We start from the raw sequence: 15,826 nt of genomic DNA on the forward strand, positions 1-15,826 counted from the left end.
TCTACACCTGCATTGCTTGCTGTTTGGGGTTTTAGGCTGGGTTTCTGTACAGCACTTTGTGACATCAGCTGATGTAAGAAGGGCTTTATAAATACATCTGATTGATTGATCCGCCTGGATAATCTCCTGCATGCCTGTCATCGCCCATCCCGGGGGTTCAGGTCTCTCCCAGGAACCTCCAGCAAGACGGATTCCATGGAGGTGGGCACGATGCACCTTCCCCCAGAGGAACGTCAACGCAGCTGTCAACAGGGTCTCTGCTCCTACTGCTGGGAGTCGGACAACCCCTGGAACACCTGTCCCAGTAGGAGAACCAGGCGAGGAAGCGACAGGCCCGAGGAGCGCTCCTGTACCTTCCCAGGTAGGAGTGGACGTGCCTTGCTCCTCTCTGTCCACCCAGCCCGTCCTTCTTCCTGTCACCTTCCCGGACTATCCTGGCCCCCCACTGAGTCCTGCCCTAGTGAACAGGCAATTTCCTAGACCGGTCAGTGGCCTTATCATTACGCATTCCTCTACGCCCTTTACAAACCCCTATCCCAGTCCATGCCCTGGTGGACGATTGGTTCCGGCGCCCCGAGGAGGTATGGAACACAGAGCACACCTGTCTCCAGCGTGTCGTCCTCCGGCAGAAGGTGCAGGCTGATCATCACCGCAGTGTAGCCCCTGTCTTTCACCCCGGTGGCAGGGTCTGGCTTTCTACGAAGGACCTGCTGGAAGCTGAGCCCACGGTTTGTGGGGCCATTCAAAGTCCTGCGGAGAGTCAATGAGGTGACGTACAGATTACAGCTGCTGGACCCCACGATGCACCTCCACCTCCCTTGGACGTCGATGGGGCCCCGGCCTACACCGTCCACAGCCTGTTGGACACACGGCGTCGTGGGGGGTCTCTCCAGTACCTTGTCGACTGGGAGGGGTACGGTCCCGAAGAGCGGTGCTGGGTTCCGGAGCGGGACGTCCTGGACCGTTCTCTCAGTCGGGACATCCCCAGGCGTTGTCCCGACCGACCCGCACTGCGTCTCCGGGGTTGTCCCCAAGGTCGGCAGCACCCCGCTGCTGAAGCAAACGCCCTTCACTCATCAACCCCGGACTTGTCTCGTCATCATTACACACACCTGGTTCCAATACCCACTCTATCACTGTATATGGCTCATATCACTCAATTGGCTCATTCATCCCCCTCCTCTCCCCTGTAACTATTCCCCAGGTCGTTGCTGCAAATGAGAACGTGTTCTCAGTCAACTTACCTGGTAAAATAACGGATAAATAAATAAAAAAAAATATATATATACTGTACTCCCTCTGTCATTTGTCTTTGTCGGTCATTGTAAATGTTGCTTGTTTTCCTGAGAGGAATCACTCCTACTATTTCCTGAGTACTTTATTATTTAGCACTTTTGGTTTCGTCCCGCTTTTATATAGTGCTTTAAAAACTCAGTAGTTCTATACCTGCGACTGCCTCCTGCCTACTCCTCTCTACACGTGTGACAGCATTCAAACCAAATCTAACTTTATTTACATAGAATGTTTAAATTATTTATTTTTCTGCTTCATCACATATCCATTCCATTCTGAAACCCATAGCATGAATGATCCAGAGTTGCTTTGCTTTCCTAAGAGCATTGTATCTAGAGTTGAAGCATTGCCTTCACCAGGCATGCATCCAGGCAAAAAGGCCACAAATACTGCACCACCTGTTGTGGTCCTGACTCCTGTAATTTATCTACTGTCCTTTTATTGATGGAGCTTTAACATCAAACGTTTACAGTCCACCTGTCCACACTGGTCAAAGGCAGTCAACAGTGGGCACAAGCCCAGCACACAATGCCACATACTATATAAGCCCTATAAAGAAAATAAATAAACGAGGTATGCAAGCCACTCTGGATATGGAATGCCTGTCATCTAACGACAATGACTGTTTATGAAGCGGAACATTCCAGCTTTCACTAAGGAAGTAAGATTGTAAGATCAAAGAAACAGGTGATACCAAACCTGCCTCTTTTATTACTATTTATAGACAGACATATTCAGAGATAGTATAGTACACTGTAATGACTTGTCTATGAAATAATTGTCTATGAAAGCTATAGATGGCCGTTGAAGTGTGTTCAATTAGACCATTTTATGGTAGGTTAATAGCAGGGACTTTTGTCATCTCATTTTATGCTCGACAGACCTGATCCAGCAGCATTTATATATCGTGGCTGATCCCAGGCGGAGGAAGGTCACAGACAGGGTTGTGGCCAGACTTCGGAAGGATCAAATTGATGTGGAAGAGACCCTTTAATCCCAGTTGGCCAGCAACACATTCCAGACATACTGACAGAGGCCATTTCACTTCTCCTGAGGTCCCTTCCTGCAGTCTCCCTGTTTGGAAAGGATATGACTTTATGGATTTGACTTCTATTGCTAAAATCTATAGTCTACATCAGACTATATAGGCTATACATTTATGTCTTCCAGATTAACAAAGACAGAAGCAAGTATAGCATAACTGTTTAAACAATGCACAATCCAGAAGCAGTACAGAAATTCTTAAATAAAAGCATTTATTTAATTTTTTTTAAAGAATATAGTACCACACACATTGTTTCCTCTGGAAACAAAACTTTCCCTGGTTGCCACTACTCTTGCTCAACTAAAAATGTCATCACAATTTTTTAAGTCACTCCCAAAAACGTATTTTGAGGTAGGGTTGCGTTTTACCCCAAGTTACCCTACAATTGACCCGTGTTGGATTGAGCTCCAATCTTCCCTATGCACTAACAGCAAATTGCAGAGCAGTAACATGCTTAACCATGAAGCTGCTAAAAACTCTGGCCTTAAAATGGTACAGGCCACACATATGTAGGAGTTATAATAATGCTCTTGTGGATGTACAGGCCCGGCAAGGAGACACTCTACAGGAATACAATGCTCACTCTGATTCCTCAAGGGAGGGCCGCAGCACAACAAAGGCTGACAGAGAGTAGGTACCATCGTTGTTTTTATGGTGACTGTAGTAAGTGATATTCTCCAGCTACTCAGGCCGTTGACCACTACTGGTCTCCTTGAATAGGTCAATCCCAGCACACCTGGACATACGGGTGTGAAAACAGACAGGGATGAAAGTTAACATTAATGGTGAACAGAAAATAATAATAACAATAACAGAAAATATGTAAATAATTGACCGGCATCTGGAGTTAAACAGAGGAGAACAGTGAAGAGTTTCATGTTTCAGAAATGTCAGATATCACTTCTCTCTCATTTCAACTGAAACAAGTTCAACTTGTTTTATAAGTTGAAGAAGAACTTTCACTTTAATTTCTATGATCACAATTTTATGATTGTGTAGATTGGCTGTAAAAAGTTGTGTGTGTCAACTGTAGGGGTGCACATGTTGCTGGGGATCGGAAGTGTCTGATGCGAGAGAGGCAGGTTAGATGACCAGAGTCAGAGTAATGCAGAAGGTGTCATATGCTGAGGTAGTGAGGAAAGTAGAGGAGGATGGGTCTAAGGGTGATGGATCCTTAGAGGATCCCTGTGAGAAGTAGATCTGTTCCAGCACAGAGGGACAGGCCAATGAGTGATATATGCATCAGCAAGGTTGGCTTCTTAGCGTTCAGAGCAATGGTTATCAACTTTACTGCAGAAATGGAACTTAAATCACAGAAAATAGATGTTGTGGTGGCAGCTGCAGAGAAGTACTTGGGTGTATGAGATTTGACTTCAAAAGAGTTCCTGGCTGTGTTGAGTGGTGGTGTCCCATCTCCCCAGGCCGTTGGCATGGTGCAGTGGAAGATATTGTTAAAGTAGTGGAACGAGGTAGTGTGTTTTTGATGAGTGTAGGCTTAGTTGGAAGGGTGTTTTTTTTTTATTTCCCCTTTTCCTATTTTGTATCACAAAGTATAATGGCTTTATACTATAGTCCAGTTGGGGGCGGTAATGCAACAAATTGGATGCCAAACTCCGTTAAACCCCACCTAAGAAGAATAAGATGTTTGCTGATGACGACCCACTGTGCGACAACGAAAAAGCTACATGTGGAATGCCCAGACTGACAGGGAATATTTTGCCAATTTGTTAGGTTCTTAGATGGTACTTTTCGATTAAAAACAATAGTTAACTAATGTGTGTGTGAATTATTATATGCATGAGGTTGGTAAGCTTTACTTTCCCGTAGTACGTGCGTATATTTGAACACTAGCTAGCTAGTAGTTACAACCAGGCAGCCTGGTCGAAGACACTCCGCATTCAGTTTACAACAGAATAAAAAAATACACGTCAAATGTCCAGCGACACTGTCAAAGATTTGACACCGTCCCGGGAAAACAATGTTGCCACTGAAAATAAGGATGCACATATTGGTAATAACGGAGGTACAGAGATTCTCTCAAAAAACCAGAGGAAGAAGCTTTTGAGGCACCAGAAATGGGAGGAGGAAAGGAACCTTCGCAAGTAAGTAACGTTAGCTTGTTTACCTGGCAACCCGACGTTGAATTGCATTGAAGTCAATGTCGGGCAGAAATTTGTACAATTAAATCAACTTTTCAAAGATTTCTATCTCCGGAAGCATGCACACAAGATTAAAATACAAATGCATTCACGCCACGCATTTATACCTCAGTGATGCGTACTTGCTGAGCTCCTGCACATGTTTACATGGTTCTGCTTATGCTTCAGTGGATAGAAATCTGAATTCACTAACAGCGCTTTGATAAGGTGATTTATTTATACTTTCCTGTGGATATATTGTCTCACATTCCTACTGTCAAAAGGACCAATAGTTGTAACAACTGGTAGAGTATGTTTTAAATTTCATTTAATTCAACATACTGGCTTGTAGAGGTTGAGAGAGGAAGCTTTATTGATCTTAACACTCATTTGTGCCGATTTGAATTCAACATCGGGTTTCCAGGCAAGTAGCTAGTTAACTAGCTAGGTATACTGTGTTTCACATAAGTGATGTTTTACATTTAAACTGCCCCCTGTATTCACTTAGGCTACTTCTTAGTGATAATGGGCAATAATTAACTCAACAGTATGACATCATCATACTACTTCCTGCTTACAAACAACAACAATGTAATTCAAATCTACCAAGATTGCCACTATTGACTTATGGCAAGTTGTACCTTGAAGAATGCCCACGTGACAAATTGTAATGTTGTTGATATCCGAAAGCAGAAAGCACCATTTTGTGTACGATGATCATGTCGTGTATTGTCTTACCTTTTTAAAGTTCTGTTTGACCAACTGTGTGCTTCACAGGCAGAAGCGGAAGGAGAAGAGGCAGAAGAGGAGCCTCGAGAGGAAGACCCAGGGGGAGGAGGGAGGGGAGTTTGTGGCTGGCCGGAAGCGCTTGAGGAAAGAGGTGAAGCTCAGCAGCCCCCTGAGACTGGTGATAGACTGCAGCTTCGACAACCTCATGATGTTTAAGGTAGCAAGACTGTCAGGGCCCCCTGTGGTCAGTAGGGCACAACGTTGTGGAATGTTCAGATATAAATATATTGTGTCGAACAAACATTCATCTCAGACATGTAGAGTAACGAATCACGGCAGTTCTATTCATGGCATTTCTATCTGACTGCAACGTTCCGTGTACATAGAAGATGGCACAGTATTGAATCCTGTGTTTCATGCTTTATGTATTGTTTCCCCTGTGAAGGATGTTAGGAAGCTCCATAAGCAAATACAGAGATGCTATGCAGTGAACAGACGAGCGGTGCACCCTGTTCAGGTGAGTCTACCTGCCCCACAGGACCCCCTGCATCATCATCGTCATCGGTTGCAGAATCATCCATCAACCACCACTGAACTCAAGTGATTCAAGACTCATTCATCTTAGTGCTGTATTTTCTCTCCATCTCCCAGTTTTATCTAACCAGCCTTGGTGGACAGCTGAAGCAAAACATGGATAAGACCGATGAAGGATGGGTTAACTGGAAGGTGAGTGTACCCTGTCTGTTAGTTTGGATACGCACTGCCAGTGCATGTTGAAATTACTAATGGAAATAGTTAGGGGGGTGTTTTTCAGAGACGCACTGCTTATTTTACACTGTGTTTGAGAAGATAGGAAATGACTTGAGGGGTATGCATACATATGGGGAGTAATGTCTCGTGGGGGTTTCCATATTTAAAGCTCTGGCGAAAGGTAGCAAGACTCTTGTCTGGTGCAACAAGAGTGGTGCAGCGGTCTAAGCTACTGCATCTCAGTGCTAGAGGCGTCACTACAGACCCTGGTTCGATTCCAGGTTGTATCACAACCGGACGTGATTGGGAGTCCCATAGGGTGACACACAATTGGCCCAGCGTCGTTAGGGTTTGACCGTCATTGTAAATAAGAATTTGTTCTTAACTGACTTGCCTAGTTAAATAAAGGTTAAATACAATAAAAAATAGATTTTTTGAGCTGGGTGCAAATGGATACATTCACAAGTCAACACCTCTCCCAAACACTTTCCATCAGATGCCAACCATATTACCCATTAAATATCCCACTACTTAGGGATGCAATCTGAGTGGTTCAAGACGGCTGTAAGTGAAGAAGGAAGAGTAATATGTCATTAGGCCGTGGGTGTTATGTAGGTTAGGAGGTGGCAACTTACATTAACACCTGGTACCTTTTTGTTTGTGTGTGTGTCCGTCCTGGGCAGGATATAACGGTGAAAGCAGAGGCGTACCACGAGGTGGTGGCCAAGGAGCAGCTGGTGTACCTGACCTCTGACTCTCCCAACGTTCTGACGGAGCTGGACGATACCAAGGCCTACGTCATCGGAGGCCTGGTGGATCACAACCACCACAAGGTCAGGACTATAGAATGACCTAGAACATTTAGAAGATTCATTTGTGGTCTTTAATTTTTTTTTTTTAACTCAACATGTTGGGTATGTTAAGCAGCAAGTCAAGACAACCAATTCCAAATCGACCCCCTGCCCCTAGACACTTCACCTAGATCTGAGCCATTTATGTCAGTCGTTGGTGAGCATTGTGTTTGACCTTTTACCTTGTCCTGTAGGGTATCACCTTTGAGCGGGCTCAGGAGCTGGGGATCGACCACGCACAGCTCCCACTGAACAGCTTCGTCAAGATGAACAGCCGCAAGGTGTTGGCGGTCAACCACGGTGAGGAAATATCCTAACGATTTACACCTCAAGATAGGAAACCACCTCCATTTACCGTAGTGTGTAGCATTGACAGACCTATGAAATTTGAATAAAAACATGAGTGGTATGTGATAAGGGTTTTTAATATTCAATTCTTAATGTATAACTGTGTTTGTGTGTGCATGTTCCCTGCCACAGTGTTTGAGATCATGCTGGTGTACTTGGAGAAGAAGGATTGGCAGGAGGCCTTCTTCACCGTCCTGCCTCTAAGGAAAGGGGCCATTCCCCTGGGCCAAGAGGGAACAGCGACGGAAGAGGAGGATTCTGACAGAGACTCAGACACAGCAGAGCCAGTCATACAGAACACCACGAACACACAGGACCAACAGGAGAAAGGACAGGGAGGACAGGACACACTGCAGTTGAAAGAGGCTCCCAAAGAGCAGACTGCACCATAGCCCCAAATGCTACCATGTTCTTCTGGGTCTTAATATGAATTGTTATCTGTTGCAAAATGGTTGATTTAGTGAATTGAGAGTTTGAGTTCTTTTTGATTGCAGAATTATAGTAATTTTTAGTCAGTGTTTTGTTATCAGATTTCTGTTGATTTATGCTTTTTTATGGAAGATATTTGACTTGGAGTGCATATATTAAGTGAACAATTCACACATTTGCAGATCTATGTTATACCTTTTGACCTGTTATTGGTGCTCTGTAGCAAGTCTAATGCTTTTCATTAAATTAAAACATTTTGACTTACACAGACTGATATTACTGGTATAAAATTGGGTCTCTGTAGGAAAAATAACCTACATACATCAATATGCAATTAAAGTTGCCTGGTAATTCATCCAAGCACTTGAACACTGTAAATGTAATGGGTAATTCTGCAGGAGAATCACTGCACTAGTATTATACATTTTAACCTACTGCCCTCTTGTGGCCAAGGAAAGATGATACACCTAAAATAATCTGGTTGAAACTGGAAGTTTCAGACGCCATGGAAACACATGACGCTGGCCTGTGCTGCTTCTGTTTGCTAAATATACATGGCCTGATAAACTACATTAGCAACTAGCTAACATCAAATGAATAGAAAAGCAATGAAAGTGGTAGTTTAATTACAGCTCAGGGCGGTAAGAACGTTTTGTTAATTCAACTAGCTAACGTACCTGCTTCAGAGTAGTTTACTTTGTGAGGAGCGTCGTTTACAGTGTTGTATTTAGAGTTATCTACCTAGAAACTTGCCCATTCAACTAGCACATCCATTTAGCACTTATTTCCCTAAGTAAGTCACAGTAGCCTTTCCAAACTCACACTTGGCCAAATTGAGGGTTAAAGAAGCAATCTCCAACCGCTGAAACACACTTTTCAAAGTGGAGAGATGATCAGACCAAGTAGACGAATGTATCACTACATCGTCAAGATAAGCAGTACAATTTGGCACTTCTGCAAATACAATGTTAACTAGACGCTGAAAAGTAGCAGGTGCATTACACATGCCAAAGGGCATCACAGTGTATTGTATGAAGTTATCAGGCGTAACGAAAGCCGAGATGTCTGAAGCTCAAGAGGTCAGAGGCACCTGCCAATAACCTTCTAGCAAATCTAATTTACTAACGTAAGCAGCAGAGCCAATTCCACCAATGCAGTCATCTAATCGAGGTAGAGGAAAACAATCAGACTTTGTAACTGCATTTACGCGACGATAGTCTGTACATAAGCGAAATGTACCGTCAGGCTTAGGAACAAGAATACATGGGGAACTCCAGGAGCTGTTACTGGGTTTTGCCATGTCATTCTGTAATAAATAAGCTACCTCACTTTTCATTACCTCCCTTGTCTTTGCATTAACCCGGTACGGATGCTGACGTATAGGAGCAGCGTTCCCCACATCTACGTCGTGTTCCAAGATGGACGTGCGACTTGGAACGTCCTGAAACACATTGAGAAAACGGTTTATCAATAGGGTCTTCATCACATAATTGGTGTCACTGAGTTTCATTTCCACAAGATATGGTCCAGAAAAACGTGCCGACAGAGAGAGCAACAAAACTTATACTCCCCTGGTGCAAAAGAACTCCCATGCGTTTTTGAGACGAGGAGAGAGACTTATTGACATAATAACTGGCATCTTACTGACATAATCCAAAACATTTTTAGGGGCGCTCCTGGGTTCTCTTGAGCAACCTGGAAAATAAACTCAATTGTCTCTGTTCCAACACATGCAGGACTTGCATAACAATAATGACATTGGTGATAAACTTGTGGGATCCATCCACAGTGTTTGTTTTTACCGGACTTCATCATTTTGATTTGCAGTAATTGTGCATCCTTGAGTGTACTGTACTGGCACTACTGCCGCTGCCACGAGGCCAGGGCTTTTATGGCACAGATGGTCATCATCATTGGAGAGTTATGGTATAAGCCCCAATTTGGTTGGATCTTCCTTTTCAATTGCTACATTATCAATGGGGAACATACGTCCTAACTGTTTGCAAAGCCGATGTCACGACACCATAACCAGTTATTAAACATAATGATGCATTTCAGGTATCATGCCCTGGTGTGCCTTTGCCAGCCAAGGATGACATCTACCTCAGTGGGTGCTTCATGGGCCAATACCACAAGTTGGAGTGTCTCCCCCGTCTTCCCACTCCTGTTTCAAGAGAAGATGAGATTAGAGAAGGTGGCTCAATGTGACACGTCTCCTCCTGATTATTCTAAACCAAGGGTGGCCAACCAACTCTTCTGGAGAGCTATCAGGTGTGCATGCTTTTGTTCCAGCCCAGCTCTTGCACAGTAGATACTAACTACACAGCTGTTCATCAGCAGGCTTGATTTGCTGTAATTTATCTTCTAAATGTTAAGAAGTGACTTTGGTCCAACAATTGGCTAAGTGTTTAACATGATGGAAACGTGGTAGCCTTATAGACAATAAGCAAGTTGATCATATGCCATATACAAGCAACTTACAGTGAGTGCATACATTTTAGTACACTGTATGACCCCAGCGAGAATTGAAACCATGGCCCTTGCATTGTGAGCGCAAAGTTCCTACCGACTGAGCCACACAGGACCACAATGATTGACCACTGTATGCTTTGCTGCAGTGGAGAAGGCCCTGGTCTGCTTTGAGGATGACACCAGAAGCTTCCTATTCCCAGAACCCAAACGGCCTCCTTCCTTCTCTGGATTGGTCAGAAATATTCTCATGACACGGTCCATTAGCTTCCCTGTAAGTAGGAGCTTTTTACACCACAGAGCTTACACCATCACTATGGAGATGTCGGCTATAGTCCTGCTACAGTGAGATGTACAAGGATGTTTCACTGGACACTAATTGATAGGTCACAGTAGGAAAATACAGAGACAGCGTACAAGTACTGAGAGGATACAATTTATGTTGACGCATTAAGCTGCTCTTCTAACTAGTGGAGCGGGCCACTATCCATTCAAGTCCTCCACTCTTTCATCTTCCCTAGGGTATTGCTCCAAGGTTAGAGTTCTCCACCAGAACAACATCAGCGAGTGCTCTGCGAACGCCAAGGTCAACAACACCCATCTCAGTTCTCCAATGGTAATGTTTTCACTACATCATCAGCACTTCTATCACTCTCCGTAGACTTTGTTGTCCCCTACCCTAGCACGAGGTGTCTCTGGGCCAAGGTAGGAGCTGTATGCCTATGTGCAGAACATCATTTCAACCACTTATTCCCATCGGACCAAGGACCAAGATTGAAACACTGAGTACAGAGGAGGCTGGTGGGATGAGCTGTAGGAGGACAGGGTCATTGTAATGGCTGGAATAAATGGAATGGAGTCAAACATGTGGCTTCCATAATAGTTTGCTCTTTTCTTGTCTTCGTTCATTTGTTCACAGAGGACGGTGGGGCCAAAGGAACACACTAAAAGGTCCCAAAATGGGTATTGAGGAGGAGATTGGGACGGTGCCCGATGGGCACCAGCAATGCCCAGGTTGTGCTCCCTCTCCCCCGTACAAAGCCAGACAGATGGACGGTTGTCATGGAAACATGGGTCGACTGGCACAGCTCAGTTTGGCTTCAAGCTGGGATATAGATGAGGAGTTTTGACCTTGCCATGTTAGTATATTTAACTTCTAGTGGTGTGAGTTGTCATGGTGACAAATGAAAGTATGACTTCTGCTATGTCATACCAGAGAGCCAGCGACAAGTCAGTGGGCTCAAGTGATAGTTATATTGATGCGTGTTCATGTTATTTTATTCGGTTTGTGTGTGCTTGTGGGTGTGTGTGCGCACATGCATTTATGTGTTTGTGTGTGCGTGTGGCAATATACAGCCAGCAGGTGGCAGAGAATAGCTCACTGTTATTTGTAGTGATGAGGAATATTTCCAGATGTGTTTTCATCCACAGCCCTGCTCAGTCATGTAGCAATGACATCCTGTACTGGGCGTAACACCTTTTATTGAGATGATGGCATTGTTGATAAAGGAAATAGGACATTGAACTCAACTAATAAGGTAAGATTAGATAGTACTTTATCAATCCCCTAAAGATGAATTTTGATTGCACAAGCCAATACATACTACAACAACAATAATTAGACAATAACAACAAAGGATATGGAGACAGCAAAAGCAGCACATCATTAGTTCATGTGAAAGACTAGTGTCTACCTTTGGACACCAGTTCCAAATAAAGCAACATTCCGTTTGGCAAATGATAGGGTTATTTCAGGCTTTGGACTCCCAACTCAATCAATTTGGTTCATGCCTGTCATTTTATGTATACCCCTTCAAGTGACGTGTTACCTCACTTTATTGTATTAGACTTTGTGTTTTTGCGGTGTTCTCCTCCTGTCCCTAGAAGAGGGACCCTTGGCTCGGTACTGGCAACTCCCCCACACCTCATCTCTTCCTTGTCATGGCCAGACACACCCTGACCAACGGCTCCTCTCCTTGTCTCCCACGGTCCCCGTCCTCTGACACAGACAATCTCCTGGACTACCCCCCAGGTCCAAGCCAGCAATGTTCCCTGGCTAACAAAGGGGTGTCTCCCACCCCTACACCCACACCTATCCCTTCCATGCTTTGGCGCGCCTACATGGAAAGCTTGAGCCATATAGGTATGTCTAGCCTATTTGACTTAACTTGACGTAAGCCCTTGACTCCTATCAGGAGCGTATGCCATTGACGAAGGTCCTCCATGGCACTTGGTTCGGGGCAAGTTTTTACCAGAAGGGCCCAGTTGAAGCCTGTCCTGATTCTTATTTCTATTTCTATGGACAGGTTACGCCCAAGTTCCCAGGGCACGTGGGAGGAGGTCCATCCCCGCGTCCGAGGACTCCCTATCACCCCAAGAGCAGTGCACAGACTTTCCCATGTGAGTAACACACACACACCACTATCATCTGTAGTGGGTGGATAGGAATCCATAACAGTAATCACAACAGCAATTGACCCCAAATATACCTTGACAAGATTGTAACTTCAATTGACCCAGTTACATTCTCAACAGCTGAAACCTTTAAAAGCTACTTTTTTTCCTGTCAGGTTCATTGAGCTTGCCTGGCGCAATGGAACCAATAGCATAGTTGTAAACCGGCAAACCCCGCCCATCTGGCACGCCGGGCAGGCTAGAACAAACGCTAAACATATAGCCTAGTATTTGAACCCAGGTCTGCAGTCATGCCTGATCCCTACACTTTGTTTGAAAGCCAATGTTTTGACAATGTCATATCTTGCCTCATCCTCTGATCACATCACACAAATTATATTAAAAGTATTAGCAATTAGCCACCGTAGAGTTTGGTATGGACAGGAGGATACACCCGATAGAAATGCAGAATTGATCATGGGGGGACCTTGAACTCCAGCAGAAAGACAGAAATCACCCCTCACCCTTTCCTTTTCTCTCCTCTTTCCCTTTATCTGTCTCTGTCTCTTCTTTCTCTCTGGCTGTTGTGTGATGTCATAGAGCAGATCTGTTTTTGTACAAAGATTGACAATGACAAAGGTGTTAGCAAGATTGACAATGACAAAGGTGTTAGCAAGATTGACAATGACAAAGGTGTTAGCAAGATTGACAATGACATACAGTAGGTGTTGGCAAGATTGACAATGAGAAGTGTTGGCAAGATTGACAATGACATAGGTGTTGGCAAGATTGACAATGAGAAGTGTTGGCAAGATTGACAATGACAAGTGTTGGCAAGATAGCACAAACAGATGGGATTAAGCTAGTGATGTGGTGTGAACTCAGTGCTGATGTGTTGGTGACCACTGCCGATCGACCGGTTGGTGACCAATGCCTTATGATATATGTAATGTATTGTCATAAACATTCAAATTTTAATGATACCATTCTCCTACAGTAGGAACTCACTTGGTGAAGTCCACGGGACTGAAAATGAACAAATTCAACAACCATGTCTCTGTCACTAACAAATACAGTCATGGGTGGAACTCTGCTTCCAATTCTGAAGTCTTTATAAATGCTTACATAAGTGCATGTGGCAAGAAAGACTTGTAAATATTATTGTAATGTCCTTAACCCAACATTGAGTTACCTTGTCAAGAGATGCGGATGTCTTGGTGTAATGGTTAAATAAATGAGGTGTTATTGCATAACACCATTGGTGCAAACTACATACACTTCCTAGTGTTAAAAATACTATATGAGGTGTTATTGCATAACACTGAAAGTGTTCATTCCCTAACACTTACAAAGTGTAACAGCGTCAGCACTAAGCGCAATGTTAATTTAACACTCAAAAGGGTGGACCTGTATAGACACTGGCCCAGTGTTAAATTGAACACTGTCAGTTTTGATTTAACACTGGATAATTTGCTGTATAGGGTAGGCTTTTATGATAATTGAATGATTTGAGTGCCCAAATTATGGCACACGTAGATTGTTGCTGGCCCTGCCATCAACTGATTTCTGCCTACGCAACTGCAGCTAAGGTCACTTTTTGTGAATGTTGAAGCATTTTGTAAAATAAAAAAAAGCACATAAAAAGCTTCATAATTCATAAAGGTCATGTTAACTGACTGATATTATCTCATAGAACAAAACGTATAAGATCTCCGAAGACCTTATTTTCTGCATTCATCCCAAAACCTTACTCTTCCGCATTCATTTTCCCGATTAGGAATGGCTGAACGAACCAGAGGTAACTCATTTCCGTTATTTAGGACTACAAGCTGGCGAGCTCTATAGCCGTCGAGGTGATTATATACACTGACTGGCTGCTTCAGTAACATTGGGATCTAGCTCTATTCCATAACCGTACCTTTGTAGTGGGGTAGTATTATTTGATATATGTATGTTATATTTACATCACATGCGACTCTGAATAAGACTAAGCAATTAGCCCATTAAATGAATTATCTGACTCCATAAGATAAATAGCAATATGTAAGAACACTATAGTTGAGTTACGGTAATAGGCAATCAAGAAATGTCTCAGAAATGGAATTCTAAATAGAAATGTATTTAATTTATTTGTTAAATTAATGGATTCACATACAAGGCATAAAGATTAAGTTACAAAGCATTAACAAGCATTACAAGGCATTATTCCAAGCATATAGATCCTAAGGTTAACTTACAAGACATGAACAAAGAAATGCCTACTAGGCAAGAGGCCTAGAAGCCTAGGATTGATCATACAACCTTCCTCCATGGACGGGATACAGGATAAGAGAGAGAACAAAGGCATTTCATTCCATTTATAACATCGTAAGGTGTAACCTAGTCTATAATCTTTGAGAATTTACAATCAACAAAATAAAAGCTAGATAATCAGGCTCCCGTTCATTTTGCTATAATGTCTGAGCATAAGAACCTGGGTTGGGGAGTAACTGATTACAAAAAAACTTTTACTGTTGTCAGTTACGTTACCAGCAAGAATATTGTAATCAGATTACAGATACTTTTGAAAAAGTACATGATTACTTTTGAATTCAGAAAGGATGTTTGCCAAACAGCCATTATGACACCTTTCTGTTTTCTCAATGACATTCAATTCAGCATTGAAAAAAGGTGCAAGTTTAAGTTTGTTCCACCAGAGCGAGTCTGAACACAAGCCAAAGACCACTTTGATTACACACCAAATGTGTTTGTTGGATGTTTGTCTTCTAATGCCTCTTAAGGAGAACGTAATCTAAAAGTACCTGAAAGTAATCAGATTATGTTACTGAGTTTGGGTAATCCCAAAATTACTAATTACAATTTTGGACAGGTAACTATTAACTTTCAGAGATTACATTTAGAAAGTAACTTTCCCAACCCTGAACACATCAGTAGCCATGTCAAAATGCGTAGAATAGCTTAAAAACTGCTAAATGTACTCTCAGTTCCATGGCAAAATGTATAGAATTGCAGGAAATTGGCTTTAAAACTGCAAACATTTCTTTCAGCTCCATGGCAAAATATGTAGAATTGCAGGAAATTAGCTTTAAAGGTAGACTCAGCGATATGACGTAGATGCTGAAAGTAAACAGCATAGTGGGTCAATTTCTGCAACAACTAATAGCGTTCAAGCACAAGGCTCAACTTCTCCACTGTTTTGGTCCCCTGGTTAATTAACTTTTGGTCCCCTGGCTACCACGCTATGAACAGCGTGAAGCGAACCCGTGCACATGCGCATACTGTGTGTGAGTGACTGTTTGAGAGCGAAGTCTTGCGTCTCGCTCATCTCAATATCTGTGGTGCTGCTCGTGGCAACGTCATTCGCCGTCTACCTTGAAAAC

At 43.2% G+C, this 15,826-nt stretch overlaps 1 protein-coding gene and 1 long non-coding RNA gene across 3 annotated transcripts; one reads left to right on the forward strand and one right to left on the reverse strand.

Moving 5' to 3' along the window:
* Positions 1 to 1,507: 1,507 nt before the first annotated feature.
* LOC139561339 (uncharacterized) lies at positions 1,508 to 4,574 on the reverse strand. Its single transcript, XR_011672110.1, has 3 exons — positions 4,464 to 4,574; positions 2,922 to 3,074; positions 1,508 to 2,367 (listed from the first exon to the last, which is right to left on the reverse strand). It is a non-coding gene; the product is annotated as an uncharacterized lncRNA (long non-coding RNA).
* LOC139561338 (tRNA methyltransferase 10 homolog A-like) lies at positions 3,992 to 7,847 on the forward strand. 2 transcript variants are annotated; one of them, XM_071378362.1, is made up of 7 exons: positions 3,992 to 4,440; positions 5,254 to 5,422; positions 5,651 to 5,722; positions 5,857 to 5,931; positions 6,639 to 6,788; positions 7,001 to 7,106; positions 7,287 to 7,847. In XM_071378362.1, the coding sequence occupies exons 1-7, from the start codon at positions 4,271 to 4,273 to the stop codon at positions 7,544 to 7,546; spliced, it is 1,002 nt and encodes a 333-aa protein (XP_071234463.1). In that variant the 5' UTR covers positions 3,992 to 4,270; the 3' UTR covers positions 7,547 to 7,847. The 2 variants fall into 2 exon arrangements, with proteins under 2 accessions (XP_071234463.1, XP_071234464.1); XM_071378363.1 differs by having other exon boundaries at positions 5,254 to 5,356.
* Positions 7,848 to 15,826: the final 7,979 nt, after the last annotated feature.

Source organism: Salvelinus alpinus, chromosome 31 (assembly GCF_045679555.1).
Source record: "Salvelinus alpinus chromosome 31, SLU_Salpinus.1, whole genome shotgun sequence".
Taxonomy (NCBI): domain Eukaryota; kingdom Metazoa; phylum Chordata; class Actinopteri; order Salmoniformes; family Salmonidae; genus Salvelinus; species Salvelinus alpinus.